Genomic DNA, 17,728 nt, shown 5'->3' on the forward strand with positions numbered 1-17,728 from the left:
CTAATTACCAAGGGAGGAACATAAATGTTCACACTTCCTGAGCTTAAGTGGTGTTGTCAACTCATTTTAATAATTTTAATAAAAGTGCCAGTTCTTATGAAGTCCACTAATTTTGACAATAATGATAATGGAAAATAAACATTTTTGAAGTCAGAGTTTATGATACGGCATTGAAGAAACTTTTTCAATCAAATGTTCCTACTCTGGGGGAATCGGGGAGGATTGTCGTTGACATCTGTCAGCGTGATGTTCACTGTGGTGGTCCCAGATAATCCTCCCATCTGGCCGCCCATGTCCTTGGCTTGGATCACCACTTGGTACTGCTCTCTGTTTTCACGATCCATGTTAAGCAAAGCTGTCTTGATGATACCTATGGATGTGAAATTTAGGAGTGGAAAGGGATGCATTTAGAATACTTTACGGAATCATTTATTTATGCAAACAAACATAGACTGTCACCCACAATATGCAAAACACCATGCAGATGTCATTGTGATATAAAGATGATTATATACAGCCTTTATACTGAAGGATATTACAACCACATAGGGGAGAGAGAGGCACATTTAAAAAAGCCTGTAACACAGAAGAATAAACACAAGTACAAGTCAAATCCTGCAATGGTATGGACTGCCTGTTCTATAAATATTAAGTACAGCAAAATCTAACTTGACCTATGATATAAAGGTGTGTTATGGTAGCTGCTTGATAAAAGATATTCAGGTACATTATGAGCAAATTGTTAAGAAACTGAGCTGACTTCTGGGTTCCACATGACTGAACTGGCTAATTGCTCCTCAAATACACCTACCATAATGAGTGTTCTGAGGTTTTTCGAAACCACAAAACTATGGTGTTAAGAATACACAGCATTGGGTTTGCTCACAATTATCGTATTATATGATCCTGGAGAATTTAGTTTTTCCTAAAGCTTATGTGAACATTAGTTCAACTGGTCCCAACAGTAACAATTTTAAAGTTAGGTTAAATTTGTCTCTGTTGTTAGGCAGTTATAAGATAATTAGTTGAAAGAACTTCTAAAAGTTTGCCTGATCTCTATATAGGGTTTATGCTTAAATTAACTTTCTTCTAAAAATCACTGGAGAAGACTTTATAATCCTCTATGGTTGCACATTCCAGTGCCTAACAACTAATGAAGCTGAAAATATCATTTTAATTTTTAACAAGAATACTTCAGACACCAGGTCAGTTTTATTCCTATCGACTTGACTTCAAAGTGCAGCGCTTTCTGTTCTCCACATAATAGTACCTGTCTATTAAATATAGGAGATTCTCGTTAGCTTTTTATCCTTTAGCTGAATAATTCTAATTTTTCCTTCTTATTGTTTTTCAATTCTACATTTTCTTTCTCCTTGGAATTCTTCCCAAGTTCATCGCACCTTTTAATACCTAGATTTCAAACTGGATGTAGGAATCTGGAAAGGTTTGGATTTCTACCATAATAATGGATGTTTGAGAAATGTAGGAAAGAAACTTGACTCCTTTTACAATTGGCAAATACATGTAGAATTTACTCTACAATACAAATGCTGTAAAAAGCCCAAATCATCATCACATAGGATGCTATTCTGTGGGAAAAAAATACAGAAAAGTGAGATGTTGAAGAAAGGATTTTATAAGGTGATAGGCTTTGTTGTATTAAGGCCAAATCAGGATGAGCTAGGCAGTGATGTAACAACAAACAACACAACATCTCAGGGACTTAACACAACTCAAGTGTGAGCTTTGCTCATGCTCTGGGAGGTGAGTGGGATGCTCTGCTCATGGCAACACTGGCCATCCAGGGTAACACCTTCTCAACAGAGTTTCCATGATCACTGGGACAGGGGAGGGGGATGTGGCAGGTTGTGCACCAACTCTGCATCACTGCCACATTTTATTTGCCCCCAATCAATCAATCAATCAATCACATGGCTATGTCTAGCATCGGAGCAGAAGAGAGAGATGCAGTCTTACCCAATAGCTAGAAACAGAAGAACCAGAATATGGGTAAATAGCCCTACCGGAAAGGGTTAATCTTTTAGCTTCACCTCAAACTGGCAGAAAAAGAATGGACTGCATAATTTTTCTGAATCTGCCCTATATAAATACGTTAGATGAAAGGTTCATTGTCAGGTTTCTTGATTAAAATGATCTTGATGTCGTGCTTACAAATATATCATTAGTGTTTGGCAGAAGAATACAAGAAAATTCAATCATGCTGATTGTTTTTATTAAAAAATATGCTAGCTCAGCTGAGCATGTCAATTAAAATTATAGATTATAAAAAAAATAAATAAAAAGGAAGGCCAAAAATGAATTCTTACCTGTTTCTGATTCAACTGAAAAATAGGGCTGTCCCTGTAGGATACTATAGACAACTTTGGCGCTGTTTCCGTAAGTTGGATCATCAGCATCGGTTGCCGTGACTTGGACAACAAATGTCCCTGTAATGACACAGAAACATAAACTGAAAACAAATGAAGGGTTTTCCATATTTCTTGATAAACACATAAAAAGAAAGCATGACCTTAATTTGTGTGAAGTTATCATGACAAGAAAGAGGTGAACTTCAGTAGGATGCTAGGTTAAAAAGCCTTGGATTCTCAACTCTGAAGGGGTGTAACCAACTAATAAATACTGTGAGGATTAGGTTGAAGAGAAGCATGGAGTGATCATGACCTTGAGTGGAACTCCTCCCAACCCATCTCCAATGATGGATCTGAATGGATTATTGCTGTAGTGACTTTTTCAAGTCATTCAGGACTAAATCAATTAGCAACTTGCATTACTTTGTCCATAGATAGGCATGAATTGAGGAGCTTTCTATTCCTTGGGCCACTCATGATTTTGCTAGAAGTCCTGCATCATTGATGCTTTGTCTCTTGGACTATAAGGTGCTGATGTGAAGCCACAAACAGCTATTTGTGATCTGAGAAAGGCCAGCCTGAGAACAAAGCTGTATAAGCTTAAAAACAGCCAAGAAACACCCAGAATTCCAATAGATCTGTACAAAGCCCAGTTTACTTTTGGATTAAAGTAATGTGACCAGTAATACTTTTATTCTTTAAACTACTTTGAGTTGGGTTTCCTGTTACTTACCATCCTAAAAAAAATATTTTATCTGGTAATTTCAAGATCCTGAAAGACCTTGAACCTTAAGAGGTACTTAAGATTAGATAAAGAATGAATTCATAAACATCTGGCAGTTGTAATTTCAAACAATGATTATAATTAAATATACAAATAAGACTAATGTATTTTAGGCTGGTATTCTTAATTTAGGGACAATAGTCACCTTATAACTTTCAAAGTATCCCTACCTGCCCTGAAATCCCGTGCTAATTTTCATGTGTATGCTTTCATGTGTGTTTCACTGGAAAGAACATGCACATATTTTATTTCACTTTCAAAAGGCTTTGTGACTTTCAAAAAGTATGAACCCCCCCCCCATTAAGACCATTTTATGGCTGCTTTTGATAATCCTATTACTTAAGCAGTGGACATACTGCTGGAGTCTTCCTATCCATGACAAGGGCAGAGAAGTTACATCTAGGGAATATCAGAGTTGTCAAGTTGCTTTTTCGATACCTAACCAATTTCAGTTATTGAACAGATAAATTGTTCTCTGTTAGGGTTGAATGCTCTGGATGTCTCGTGCTGCTGCATGAAATACAGCACCCACCTTGTAATTTGGCAAAGGAGGAGGAGAGAATGCCAGCATCACAGGATTTTAAAGAGAGAACTAACAGAAGTCAACAAACATCAGGCTCTTATTTGTATTAATACAAAATCTGATTGCTTTCGGAATGTGATTAGGTAGATGTTTTAAGTGCCTATTAGTTGCCAGAGATTGTACTAGGGGGTCTGAACCTGTTTTCTTATTTAAGCCTCAGGATAACCCTTAGGAGTTGACATTTATTATCATTATTTTTTATAGATACAGAACTGGAGAATCAAACAACTCAGGCTCAGAGAAATCAAGTAATTTGCTCAAGGCTACACTGCTGGTTATTAGTGTAGATGGTTTCAAATTTAGGTTTGTTTGGTACCAAAAATCCATTTTCACCTCCCTGATGTTGTTCCACTACCTTAATGAAATTTCTTTAAGATGCCTTTATATATTATACTAATTGCATATTAATTTATAATGATGAATATCACATTATTATGCCTGCAGAGAAATTAGAAAAAAAAAACAACCTTCCCTTTCTCAAGAAATGTATGTCACTGTCAATTACTTCCATGTATTTGTAAATTGGCTATTATGGCTTCAAAAGTGAATGTCAGGCCCTGGAGTTGTGCAGTGCATGACTGGGTGGTTCTGGTGACAAAGCTGTCTTTCATTAATTCTTTTTCCCTTTCTTATCTAGAGGAATCTATATCTATGTCTCTATCTATATATATCTATATCCATCCTAAGAAATATTATACTTCCTAAAAAATCTTCCTCTTCAAAGAATTCCAACTCCTTCTTTGCTTTAGTGGTGGCTTATGATTTTTCTAACAAAGCAAAGTGGCTTCAAGCAACGAGATGAGCAATTTCCTCAGGCGAAAATTTAGATGCTTTACAAATCATTTCCCTGGATTGGATATTTTTCAAGTCTTGGATCTGTGAACTACAATCTCTCTGAAATCTGACTGACAGAATCATAGAAAAGTTATTATGTAATTTCAGCTCTTCTGAATATGACAGAGTGAAAATAAAAACAACCCTGTACATGAGTGGTTTAGAATTTGCTACTGTCTTCCATGAAGTATTTTAATGTTTCAAAGAATGACATCACTAGGATTTTTTCCTGAATTTATATCCTGTTTACCTTCTCACAATTTAACAATCTAACAAATAAAATCCACACACACTAAAATTAAAATTGTCAGTGAAATTGTGCATACGATATTAATTTTACACATTAATGTCATGAAAGTCTCCTAATTTCCAGTTGTTCTTAAAAGGATATGCCCCTACATACCATGTTTTTATTTTTTAGTTGTAGATGGACACAATACCTTTGTTTTATGTTTAGGTGGTGTCCAGTGATTCACATGTGCTCTTTCACTGAGCTACAACCCTAACCCCTATTTATGGATTTTTTTTTAAGTTTTCTTGAAGAAATCTCTTTTCCAGATTTAGTTACTTAAAACAACCATCACTGTTGTTCAGACTGAACTATAAATTCAGGTTTTATTTTTCACTGGGGAGGTATTCCCCTGGAGCCTAGTATTCATGTGGATGGAGAGAAATGGAGAAGACTGCCGTCTTTCAGTCCAAGAAACAGAGGGAGTACAGGGCGGAGAGAAAGCAGATCTAATGGTCTCACTTCTTACCTCTCACCCCAGCTGTCCCTCATCATGAGAGGAAATGCTGTTTCCTTAAACTTAACCACCAGATGAGATGGAACTAGTATTAGGCAGCATGATGCACTTACAGAAAGGACATCTAGATTGTTTGAAAGTGTGATAGTATCTCGATTCTTTCAACTCGGTACACATAGCTCCTACCCTTTTTAACTTGGCGGATGCCCTAAAGGAGAAAAAGTTCTTGGTTGAAGTCACATCTCACTCACCGACATCGGACATTTCGGGGACAGTGGCTGTGTAAACGTCCTTGGTGAATATTGGTTCATTGTCATTGATGTCATGGATCTTGATAATGAATTCAGACTCTGGCTCCACGGGTCTCCCTGTCCTTCTATTGATAGCTTGTGCTCGAAGGATGTAAACGGGTTTTTCTTCCCTGTCCAGCCTTTTGGTGGCCTGTATGTCGCCTGTGTTTTCATTGATAATGAAGAGATCTCCTGCTCCATCTCCTGAAAGGATATATTTAAGTGATCCATCTCCTCTATCCTGGTCTGAATGTAACTAGTGTAGGGAAAAAAAAAATTAAAGAAAGTAAAAGTCAAGCATGACATCCTAAACTGGTTTGTTTTTATGAGCATGCTACATTCATTTAATGCTTTCTAAGGCATACAGCTATTTTTTTCCTTGCTATTTTCATAACCCCTCAATAGCAAATGCCATATATTAATGAACATGCTTCCTTATAATCAAAGAACTTTCTAGAACTAAAACAGAGCACGGAAATTTAGTTAACTTCTTATTTTGGAGAAGGGAAAGGTAAAGGCCAGAGCAGTAGTTAAGATGCCCAAGGACATATAAGCCTGGCTGGAAGGAAACAGTTTTCGGATTCTACTAATACATTCTTACTTGCATGCACACAAACATATGATATAAGTGATACACTATTTTTTTAAATATATATATATTTTTAGTTGTATATGGACACAATACCTTATTCACTCAGTTTTTTTTTTTTTTTTTTTAATGTGGTGCTGAGGATTGAACCCAGTGCCTCACACATGCCAGGCAAACGCTCCATCACTGAGCCACAATCCCAGCCCAAATGATACACTATTGAAAAAAATCTTTGGTTTTCAAATCAGTGAGACCTGAGTACATTCTGCCTCTGGGTAATTTAAGGAAGCTAGATAAACTCCTTGGGTCTTTGGTGATGGAGATTATAATATCTTTTCTGGGAAGATGTGATAGTCATTTATTTACAAAATTCAACTCAAAGCATTTGAGAGACGTCTTCTGTGCTGCCATGAGCAATATCTTGAAAACTAGCACACTGGATAATTTATGAGGTCACTTGGAAGAATAAACATTTGACATTCAGATTTTAGTGTAATCTAGGAAAGGGTTGTCTGACACGAGGAGCCAGCCTAATGCTGAAACAGATGGCTTTATAAGGTAGGGGCTTGCCGCAGTCTGGCTGGGCACAAATCACGAGCCACTAAAGCAGGAACAAATTTTATTTTTTCTACTGCAAGAAAAAACCTCACACACGCTCCTGGGGAATCCTCCCGAAAAGCCACGAGGCTCCTCCAGGAACCCCCAGCCGGAAATATCTCCCCGGGAAAACCCTCCTCCTGCCCTTCGCCAACCAATGGGAACTCCCGGGGAATCCCCGTGAGAACTAAAAATAGCGCGAGAACTCAAAATTAGCGCTAGAACTCAAAAGTAGCGGCAGAGGCGGATATTAACGCCTTGCCTGTCAATCAATACTGTTGGCAAAATGCCAGGGGCCATACAGACTCGGCTGTGGCTCTCAGCAGGGGCTCCCAGCTCCTGAGGGAGATTGAGCAGGGGCTCTGCTCTGGTGAGTCACTCTCAAGTGACATGAGATAAGGAAAGCTAGGATACCACAGAAACAGAGGTGGTGATCCTGACCTGGAAAAGTGATCCACCTTTGCTACCCCGAAGATCATTCTCACAATGTTGAGTTCTGGTGCTTTCCTTAATTCTGTATTAACCACCCAGCACAGGTTTAGATTTTCATATCATCTATTTGCAAGTTTTCTAAAAGTGCTTTTTGTTGAGCAGAACCCTTTAATACCTGGGTCATCGGTATCAATGACACATGGTTTCCTAGTGGGAGGGCTGTGAATCTCTACTTTGTTTCAGCTCCATCTAGACAGAGAAGCTGTGTTCCCCAAACAAAGGCAACAGCAACAGGTGACACTCTGCATCCTCATGGTTAACACATAGAATGCTCAGAGTGGCGTCCATGATACATCCGGAAATGGACTCTCCAGGCAAAAAGGGGCTTAGCAAATGCTCTAACGAGCCTTCCTAAAACTGTTCCATGGAATGTCATTTGCACAAAATGGAGAGAGAAAGTTTCCTGTGGCCCAATAAATTTGTGAGTGTCAGAAGATTAGAATTTGAGGGCAAGAAGGAGCCCTCTAGATGATTCAGTGCAACTTTCTCATTTGGGGATATAGAGAAACCATGTCCAGTGCCACACATCCACAGCTAGCTAATCATGGAGTTTGGGATTGAGAATATTATTCATACAATTAGTAGCTTTGAAAGCTATTTGGCAGGAATAATGGAAGATAAATGTGAATGGGGAGGAAATTGCTTAGAAGTGAGACAAATGCAATAAGAAATGTAAAACAAGAGTAGGCCATGATTTGTGTAATGTGATATGCTAAGGAAGCGTTGAAACCATGATGACATAGAAAGAGCCACTGGGGAAAGTTTAACTCTCCATTGTCAAATCCTAATGACCGAAGAGTGCTCTTAAAGAGCCATTTCATTAACTCATGAGTAAAGCAAGCAGTACCGCTGCCCTGCAGATCCTTGCTCTAGGGCAGCTGTGGTCAGCAGCCTGGTTCAGGGTTGGGAGTGCCAAGTGCAAGTCCCAAGAATAGGTCACGTTCATTTGCTTTCCCTCACTGAGTGCAAGACCACAGCAGAGCCAATTAACCTCTCTGAGCAAGGACCCTCAGTAAAATGAGGATAATAAGGGCTCAACAATAAAGCTGCTATGGAGGTCTCATTAGAGACCAGATACAGACACTGCATTAATTGCCACGTAAGCATGCATTAAAAACTCGGTGTATGTTTTATAAATTACAAAGCACCTTCCAAACTAAAGATATCAATACTATTGTTCTCTGTTAGCTCATAATTGTCATGGTTTTGCTCTTATTCTGACTTTGAAAACTTTGTTTTGAGGACTTGGAAAACCTAATTTTGCAAGCACCCCATATCTCTGAGGTAAAATAATCTGTTATCAAAAGCCTATATTCTTCTACCTGGTGGCAATTTGCTATCTTCACATGTGATTTATGATATTCTGCATTCCACTAGATTATACACTCTCCTTGGCCAGTTCTTTCATCACTTCAATATGTAATTGTTGCACACTTAGTAGGTGAATACCACATCTGATCACAAGATTTATTCAGGTAAAAGTAATCAGAAACTTATTTTTAGCTGTCAGGAGAGACCATTTCGATGACTTATAGAACAAACACCTGAGACGATACAAAGGCGAGAGGAGATGCAGAGAGAGGGTGCGGACGGGGATTGCTCTGCAGATCACAATTCTGATTCATCAATATTTGAAAACTAGTAGGGAGATGTACCTCTTCACTCAAGCATTGCCTGATAATAAAACAATTTAACCTGCTGCCCTCTTCTCTCCCCACACAAAGAGCTTTATTGGGTCTGACCCGGTGTGCAGAAACCTCCAAGCCCCTTTCTTTTCTCCCATTCTCCTCCCCTTCCACGGAGCTCCCCAGGGCCCGTCCTTTCTAGAGGAAAAGTGGGAACAGAAGCCTGCAGTGCCCATGAAAGTGGTGGCGACGACCAGACATTAGGGGTTTATTGAGCACTTAGATTTTAATTGGATTTTTGCTTTTGTGATGTCATTCATCACGGCCACTGTAAAAGACAGAAGTTAAACAACAACAAATAAAAGGTTGTAGCCTGCCCGCGGCGTGTTTTTACTAATTTCAGTTTAATGTGGCTGTTCCATTAAGTTTAATCATCTGGTTCACTTTTAATGATTCACCATCAAGTAAAAATTATCCACTTCCCTCCGAAAGTCACACCTCACCTGTGGCGGCAGGACTCCTTGCTACTGTATCTGAAGCATTCTGTGCCGGAAGAAGTTCAGGGTCTCTGTGTTTCTGTACATTTTTTCCCCCTTTCTTTTTAGAAAAATAATAACTGTGCTGACTTGGCAAATCAATATAGGCATGTGTGGTGGCTGGCTGGCCCCATGAAGGGTGTCACCAGGACTGGCAGCATCCTTGCCTGCAGCGCTGTGTGTCCCTGGGGATGAAGCATCTTTTTACCTGCTACAAGTGCTGACTTCCAACCTAATTTTGAATTAAATTCAAGGGTGTAACATTGATTGTATGGATTTTTTTTAGTGATCTATGGAGCCAGCTGCTCTATCACTCCTAGTTCCTGTGTGTCACCGAGTCACTATCCGAGTCAGTAACCAAACTGAATCTTCTGAGAATCAGCATGTTTAAGACAGAAAACAGTCTGAGGAAAAGCTTACCCCGGTGGCCTACGTAGGTGCCTTCCACAGACAGAAAGGAGTTAGGGGAAGGAAATATGTGATGTCTGCCATGAAACACTGAATTACGGCTTATGTGTTTTTAGAGTGTTAGTGCAAGTGTAATTCGGTCCTTTGAGAAAGTAATGGATGCTGATTTGAGGTGACCTGGGACAATTAGAGAAGAGCTGTGGTGAGAAGATGCTGTCTGACTGAGACCGAGGTGGAGAAACAGCAACTAAAGGAGAGAACGCCTTCATGCTAAACAGGTTGAATATTATTTTAAATTAGGGAAATCAGGATCAAGTTATGCCAAATTACGGCATAACTGAATTTAATATGCATATAGATGTTTGTATCTATTCATACATCTCTCCATATAATGAATGTATACAGAATGCTAATAAATAGACTTAATGTTGGGAGGCTGGGGAGAGCCAGTTGGGTAGTGTTTATGTTAGGAAGAAATTATGTTATGTGCCTGAAGTACATGGCAGAGATTAGAAATTGATTCTGTTTTAGAGATTATAGGATTAAATCTTTTAATAAAATTTCATATGACAAATTTCACCAGGCTGTATTTGAATGTTAATGATTTAGCATGAGTTAACTAATTTTTATCTGAAAATTATTTCATAAATAAAAAAGTTCAGGGCAGCCTATTATTGTAGTAGGGAGCTTGTTGTTCCCTACTACAAACCCCTTTAGTTAGTCAGCTTTGAGTTACTGTAACAGAACACTTGAGATAACAGACTTATAAAGAAGGAAGGCTTACTATGACCTACAGTTTCCATGGTCCTGTCCCCATGCCCCCATTCCTTTGGGCCTGAAGTAAGGCTGAATATTATGGCTGGAGAGTGATAGAGATAGCTGCTTCTCTCATAATGATTAGAAAGCAAAGAGGGAAAGGGGAAGGGACTGGAGTCTCAGTATTCCCTGAGAGGGTATACTCCCGCTAACCTAACTTCCTCCAACCAAGATCCCCCTCTATAGGTTCCACCGTCTCCCAGTAGTTCCATGGGCTGGGGCCAACCCTTTCACACATGGGCCTTTGGAAGACAGTTAAAATCCAATCCATAGCACCCCTTCTCTGTTTGTTCCATAGTAGTTAATGGTCTAGGCAGGCTCATGGCTCTCCAGCCTCTTGATAAAATTTTCACATTGTAATATGTGTGAATGTGAAGGGCACAACTTCAGTGTCCCCTGCTCGGCAAGAATTGGCCGTTTTTGTCCCCACAGCCTGCAGTGGTAGTGAGGAAGAAGCTGGCTTCCTCCAGGCTGATGAGGACAGTACCTGGGGAGATGGAAGGACCCTGGGATCTGGAATAACCTCCTGTCTGACTATCCTGTAATGTGACATGGAAACTACCCTACTCAGCCAGTATCTTTTTGATGTTTTCTGCTATTTTCACCCTACTGCAGCAGCCTCTTGGAACAAGGCAGAGATGTAAACTCTGTGCCCTACTTATCTCCAGAATCAGAAACTCAGCGGGTGCCAGCCGGCAATCTGTTTTAAGAAGCCCTCCAAGAAATTCTGATGAGAGCAAAGCTTAGGAGCCACCGCCTTCACTAGGACAATCACAACGGCCAAAAACCTGGATTTGGGCAAGAGAAAGAAATGGGTGAAAGTCATGCTGTGTATTGGTGGTGTAACCTTGGGGAACTAAGTTCACTTCCCCAAGTCTCTGTCTCTTCATCCACATCCTGGGAATAAGAATGATACTTTAACAGCAGATTACTCTGGAAATTAATAAAATGATGTACATAAAATACTTAGGGTCTCGCTCAGAGCAAGCCTTCTTGTAAATTACATAAATCTACTTCTTAAACTGCATTCATAAACATGAAGTATTTAGAAGGTGGATTTGAAGAGTGGAAAGATTTCAGTCTGAATTTGGACTTTCCTATTAATCAGGAAATTGATTAAAATCTTTAGTCTTCGTTCTGGCATCTAAAAGACAGTCTTGCTTGTTCTTCCTCTTCTATCTGTCCCCTAAATGTTGGTGTCCCTTAGGCTTGAGTCTTAGACTCTTTTCTTCCACACTCCACATACTTTCCCCAAATAAAATCATCTACTCATTTTCATTCAACCACTACCTACCTATGTGCCATCAATGCCCAAATCTGTATCGAGCCCCAGGGCAGACCATTTTCTTGAGATCCATAGTCAAGGATATATTTACCTCCCAGGCTAGTTTCTTAGATGATTTACATTCGGTATGTCCCAGCTGACTTTATCAATTATCTCGCAGAAATACCCTCCTTTTGCATGTCCCATCTCAGCAAAGGCCCCTAGGGAGTCATCACGGACCATCCACTCTGTGGCCATCCCCACGTTCACTAAGCCACAAATCCTGTCATTCTACCTCTTTCATATATCTTATATGTATCTTGACTCACTTAACTTTCTCCATTTCCACTGCTGCCAACCTGGTCCAAGCCATCACCATTTCCACTGGTCTCTTGCAAGGAGGCCTTCCCAACACACATTCAGATTAGAAAACCTTTCTAGTTGGCCTCTGTTACCAGACCAGTTTAATGCAACAACGGCTCTGAAGATACCACTTTCTTTCAATTAAATATTTCAGTGTCTTCTCTTTGCTCTCGGGATAAAGCTCTTTAATGGCACCTCCAAAGACCATCCTGGCCTCTGCTCCTCTCTTTAGCTTCATCAGTTACCATGTTCCTTTGAACTCTCCTTGTTTTAGCAACACTCAAATTGCAGGTTCTAGGTCCTCCTTCATGTGGTCCACTTTTAGCATCTTCACCTGGTTAATTCAACTAGTATGTCAGGTCTGCTTGATTTATCTCCACAGGGACAATTTCTCTAAGTTGCTGGACTCAGTTAGATTCTCCTATGTTCTCTCAATTCATTCCCTACTAAGCCTTTAGCCTCTTCTATCTTTTTGATGACCTGTTTTATAGCTATTTCCCTATCTAGATCATTAATTCATAAACGAAGGCATCAAATCTGTCTGGTTCACTCTGTATTCTTAGTAACCAACATTCTGGCACAATATAGGTCCCCAATAATTAATGATAGCAAAAAGTGAATGAATAAATGTTGTAAAGGGTAACTTGGATAAAATATCAATGACGAATGAAGGTTTTTGGCACATAGTAGACAATTGATAAAACTTAAGTGTTCTCCATCTCTTCTTTCTTGCTTGACTTTTAGATAGATAATTCTGTATTTTAAGAATATACACACATTCCTGCAGTTGCCAGATAATTCAGCAATTACTATCAAACAGTAGGCACATGGTCTAATCTGAACAATCTGAGGGAGTAATTTAAGATATTGCCTTAGATCTAATAATTTTCTTTAAAAATCAATTAAATATCTCTACAATAATAAAACCAACTTGTGTTGGATTTCTTGACAAGAGCAGACTATGTATAACTACAGAGAGTTATAAACACATTGAGTATTGGGCCAGAAGTTATCTGTAAATGGTGAAAAGAGGTCAAGATTTTTCAAGTATCATCCTGTTGCAGAAACTAATGGAAAATGCCCCATTTCACAGAAAAATTATTCTATTATAAAACCATTTAACTCCGTCAACCAAGACCATATAAAAACATTTGTTGGCCTGAAGAATCTCACAAGGCAATGCACAAAAAACATCTGATACCTGTCTTTTATAAACTTGCAATTTAGGCTTGGGAATGCTGACTTTCATACATCCAAAATTATAGAATAAAAGCAGAAGGGCCAGAAGCAGCTATGTATGCCTGTGATCCCAGCAGCTCAGGAGACTGAGGCAGGAGGATGGTAAGTTCAAAGCCAACCTCAGCAACTTATCCTGACCCTGTTTCAAAATAAAAAATAAAATGAGCTGGGGATATGGCTCAGTGGTTAGGCACCTATGGGTTTAATCCCTGGTACCAAAAAAAAAAAAAAAAAAAAAGAAAAGAAAAAAGAAAAAAAAGCAAAACAAGACACTAGGGTCCTGTTATTAAGTGATAGTTAGAAATAACATGGTATATAAAAAGATGGTAGATGGCTGAGAAGAAACTTGTGAACTGGACAAGATGGAATCAGGGAACACGTGAGTTCTCTGATGGTTTAGGAAGACTTCTTGGAAAAGCTTAGGTTACTGATGGGAGAAAAATGACTTCACAACTGTATGAGTGCATGGCATGGTTTCAAGGCTCAGTGTGGGAGAAAATCAGAGGAGGCCTTGAGTATCTGCCTGGGGTAATAAGAGCCATAAAGTTAGTAAAAATAGAAACATTCCTTCCCTTCAGTTGAAGGGTCACATATTTTCTCATACTGTACTGAGATGTGCACGGGAAAATGTGGCTTCTTCTTTATTATTATTATTATTATTATTATTATTATTATTATTATTTTTATAGCTTATCCCTCAAGCCCTAGTCCTGTTGAACTTTAGAACTCCATATAGGTTGAATACCGGATCCAAAATTTAGTGCAATACAATAAAGTCTGCCCGATTCAATAATATGGTCTCCTTAGATAACTCTTTTAGACAAATCTCAGTCTTTCTGCTTGCTTTCTCCTGCTTCTTGTCCAATCCAGCATGACACCTGGGTATATGAAAAAAAGAGGCCCACATGCTGTGTCAGTGGAAAATGTGGGAGTGTTTGTACCCAAGGGCAGTCCTTGTACTGCTCTCTGCCCCCTACCCCGACCCCCACCCCATCTGTAGCCAATATATCCCATCCACTGCTTTTCTCAGTGGCTTCTGTAGTTTGGGCAGGTGGAATCATGACCTTGGCTGTCCAGAGTCCAAAGTGGCCAGTTTCATCCTGTCTCTTCCATCAGCATCACATCCCCCAGCCCTGAGGTCTAGGTGTGACTTCTTATTGCCCTTGGCATATGTGGCCCTTGCTGCAGAATGACTTTGCCCTCAGTAGACATTATCTATGGGATCCATCCACTACTCCCTCCTTTCCCTACTGAAGCCCAGGAAGGGTGCTGGGAATGAAACAGGGTTTCTCCTTTACGTGATCCCCCTAAAGCAAAATGGGAACAGTAGAAATGAGACTGTGTTTGTGTGCTTGGTAGTCAAAGCACACAATTGTGAAATTCATGGGTTTCAGGAATACCCCACCACGTGTTTTGGGAGAAGAGAACAGATGTGGAAACATGACCTGCAGCCCAGAACTTGACATAGGTAATGTTTAGTGACTCCTTTATAAATGGGATTGGTGAGTTTTATTCTTATTGGCCAGGATCACCCCTTGATATGTTGAAAGGGCTCTAAAAATAATCTAGAAGACAATTTTCTCCTCCTTCTCCTCTTTCTCCTCCACTGGGGATTGAACCCAAAGCCTTGCACATGCTAGCAAACACTCTACTAACCAAGCTACATCCCTGGCCCGTTTTACTATTTTGAGACAGGCTTTTGCTAAGCTGTCCAGGCTCACCTTGAACTTCTGAGTAGCTGGGATTACAGATGTGTGCCACCATGCCCAACTCATATCCCATGGTCTTTTTCTATTATAGCATGTCTCTTAAGACATGAAAAATTATATTTCCTATAAACAAACTTAACTGATTTTTAAAAAATATTTACTTTTTTAAAAAAAAATTTGTAGTTGGACACAATACCTTTATTTTATTTATTTTTATGTCGTTCTGAGGATCGAACTCAGGGCCTCCCACTTGCTAGGGGAGCCCTCTACCACTGAGCCACAACCCCACCCCTTAACTGATTTTTATAACAGTAAAAATAGTTTATTTAAAGCATTCTAATATAATTCATCATTTGGTAATTGTTCTGGCTGGGATTTGTTAAAATAATAATAGTAGATATTTATTAAGTACATACTATGAGCCAGGAAATGTGCTGAATTCTTCACATGGATTATATCATTTGTTGCTCATCTTGGCTCTGTTCTTATCCCATTTTAACTGATGAGGATACTAAGACAACATAAGAGGTAACTTCTCAGCATCACACAATAAACAAGGGCAATGTTTGAGTTCATGTGATTGAAACTCTTATTCATATTTTTCCCCTTGTGGGTCTTTACATTCAGTTCTATGAGCATTCATTAAAAACTTACACTGTACCAAATAGTGTTGAATTACAAAGATTTGTATCTAATTTTTTATTTTGTGAAATTATTCTCTATGGACATTCTGAGTTGGACAATTGCTTTGGGGATTGTCCTGTGCATCATAGGATGATTGGCAGCATCCCTGGTCCTTACCTACTAGATGTCAATGCCTTCTCAATTTATAACAACTAAAAATATCTCCATATATTGACAAATGTTTACCAGGGCCACAAAATAGAGAATGTTGATCTGTCTGTCTGTTCATCTGTCCGTCCATCTATCCATCTTTCTATCTTCCATCTTTCTTATCAATATGTACCTTGTAACTTTTAAAGTCCACTTAAATAATACTATAAGGCACTTTACATTTGCAGAGATTCCATGACCCACTTGATTTAATCTTTTATCTCTTGTTAGATTTAGTAACTACTGAAACAGACCTTGTGTGATATGAAGGAGAAATTCTGACAAAGTGCTAAAAGCAAAGGAATTTTAAGTCTAAATGTAGGAGAAATTTATTAATTCCCTTGACATTTTTTTTTACACTCAATACCTTGAATTTAATGTCAAAAGTACCAGACTAACTATTGAATGAACAAAACTTTGGTGCTATTGTTGTTGTGGTAGGCAGAATAATGGTCTTCTCAAAGATGTCCATGTCCTAATTCCCAGAACCTGTGATAATGTTACCTTATGTGGCAAAAGGATCTAACACATGTGATTAAGGTGAGAAGAGCATCCTGGTATATGCATGTGAGCCCAATGTAATCACAAGGGTCTTAATAAGAGGAAGGGTAAAGTTGGAGTCGGAGAAGGAAATGTGATAAAAAGCAGAGGGGAGAAAGGGAGGGAGTGGGCAGAATATGAAAATGCTACGCTGCTGGCTTTGAAGATGGAGGAAGGGCCATAGGCCAAGGAATGCCTGTGGCCTCCAGAAGCTGAAAAAGTCCAGGAAACATCCTCCCCAGGAGCCTCCATGAGAACATCTTGCAGACACCTTGATGTTCACCCAGTGGACCCCATTTCAGACCTCTAGCCTTCAGAACTGTGCGATGATCCATTTATATTATTTTAAGGCACTACATTTCTGGTAATTTTTCATAGCAGCAGTAGGAAAGGAAATGAACTTGTTGCACACTTAATATGTATCATGTACTGCAGGAATGCTTTTGTGTCACCTCAATTAATTCTCCCAGTGACTCCAGGAGATAACCTTTATGCTCTCTCTCTCTCTCTCTCTCTCTCTCTCTCTCTCTCTCTCTCTCTCTCTTTTTCCTTTATTAGGAAACTGAGGTCAGAGAGGTTAAGTAATTTGCTCCATGTTAAGGGTGGAACCAGGAACCATGCCAAGACTTGCCTGACTCTAAAGGCTAAGCTTGTTCTCGTCAAAGCATATTGCCCAAACAATACTCCCTGCAATGACTATGAATCTTTCTGGATTCTTTGTATTTATTATATTAGGCCCCAGGCTAAGTTATTTGTAAATTCTATTGGCACAAATGATACAAACTGTAATAGATGTTATTGTTCATTTGGGATTTATCAATTAAACAAATGCCTTCTGGTTTATTAACTGCATGAAGTTATTTCCCCAAAAGGCATTGTTTACTGCCTTTTGCTTGGCTTCTGAAGTCCAAGGTCCTTCTTGTCTTGGCAGACTGTGACATTCGTCTTAGCTCCTGCTTAGTCTAACATTTTCATTTTCAAAAAGCCAGTGGTAAATCAAGCTAAGAGGCAGATTCCCAGTCAAAAATTGATTTAGTAAGGCATTGTAACTCACCAATTATAATCCTACCTTTTTGCTCTACAGTGTAATCTATTTAGCCATTGCCAAAT

The 17,728-nt window shown here is 39.2% G+C and overlaps 1 protein-coding gene across 2 annotated transcripts in view; it reads right to left on the minus strand.

Moving 5' to 3' along the window:
* Window positions 1-17,728, minus strand: part of LOC113183740 (cadherin-6) — a 49,795-nt gene that overhangs the window by 19,335 nt on the left and 12,732 nt on the right. The window contains exons 2-4 of one of the 2 annotated variants that reach the window (XM_077795571.1): window positions 5,568-5,862; window positions 2,328-2,447; window positions 203-370 (exon numbers count right to left, since the gene is read on the minus strand). In XM_077795571.1, the coding sequence (XP_077651697.1) occupies window positions 203-370; window positions 2,328-2,447; window positions 5,568-5,862 (583 nt within the window). The remainder of the gene's footprint in view (window positions 1-202; window positions 371-2,327; window positions 2,448-5,567; window positions 5,863-17,728) is intronic. The other variant, XM_026390136.2, reaches the window with a different exon arrangement.

Source organism: Urocitellus parryii, chromosome 1, assembly GCF_045843805.1.
Source record: "Urocitellus parryii isolate mUroPar1 chromosome 1, mUroPar1.hap1, whole genome shotgun sequence".
Taxonomy (NCBI): domain Eukaryota; kingdom Metazoa; phylum Chordata; class Mammalia; order Rodentia; family Sciuridae; genus Urocitellus; species Urocitellus parryii.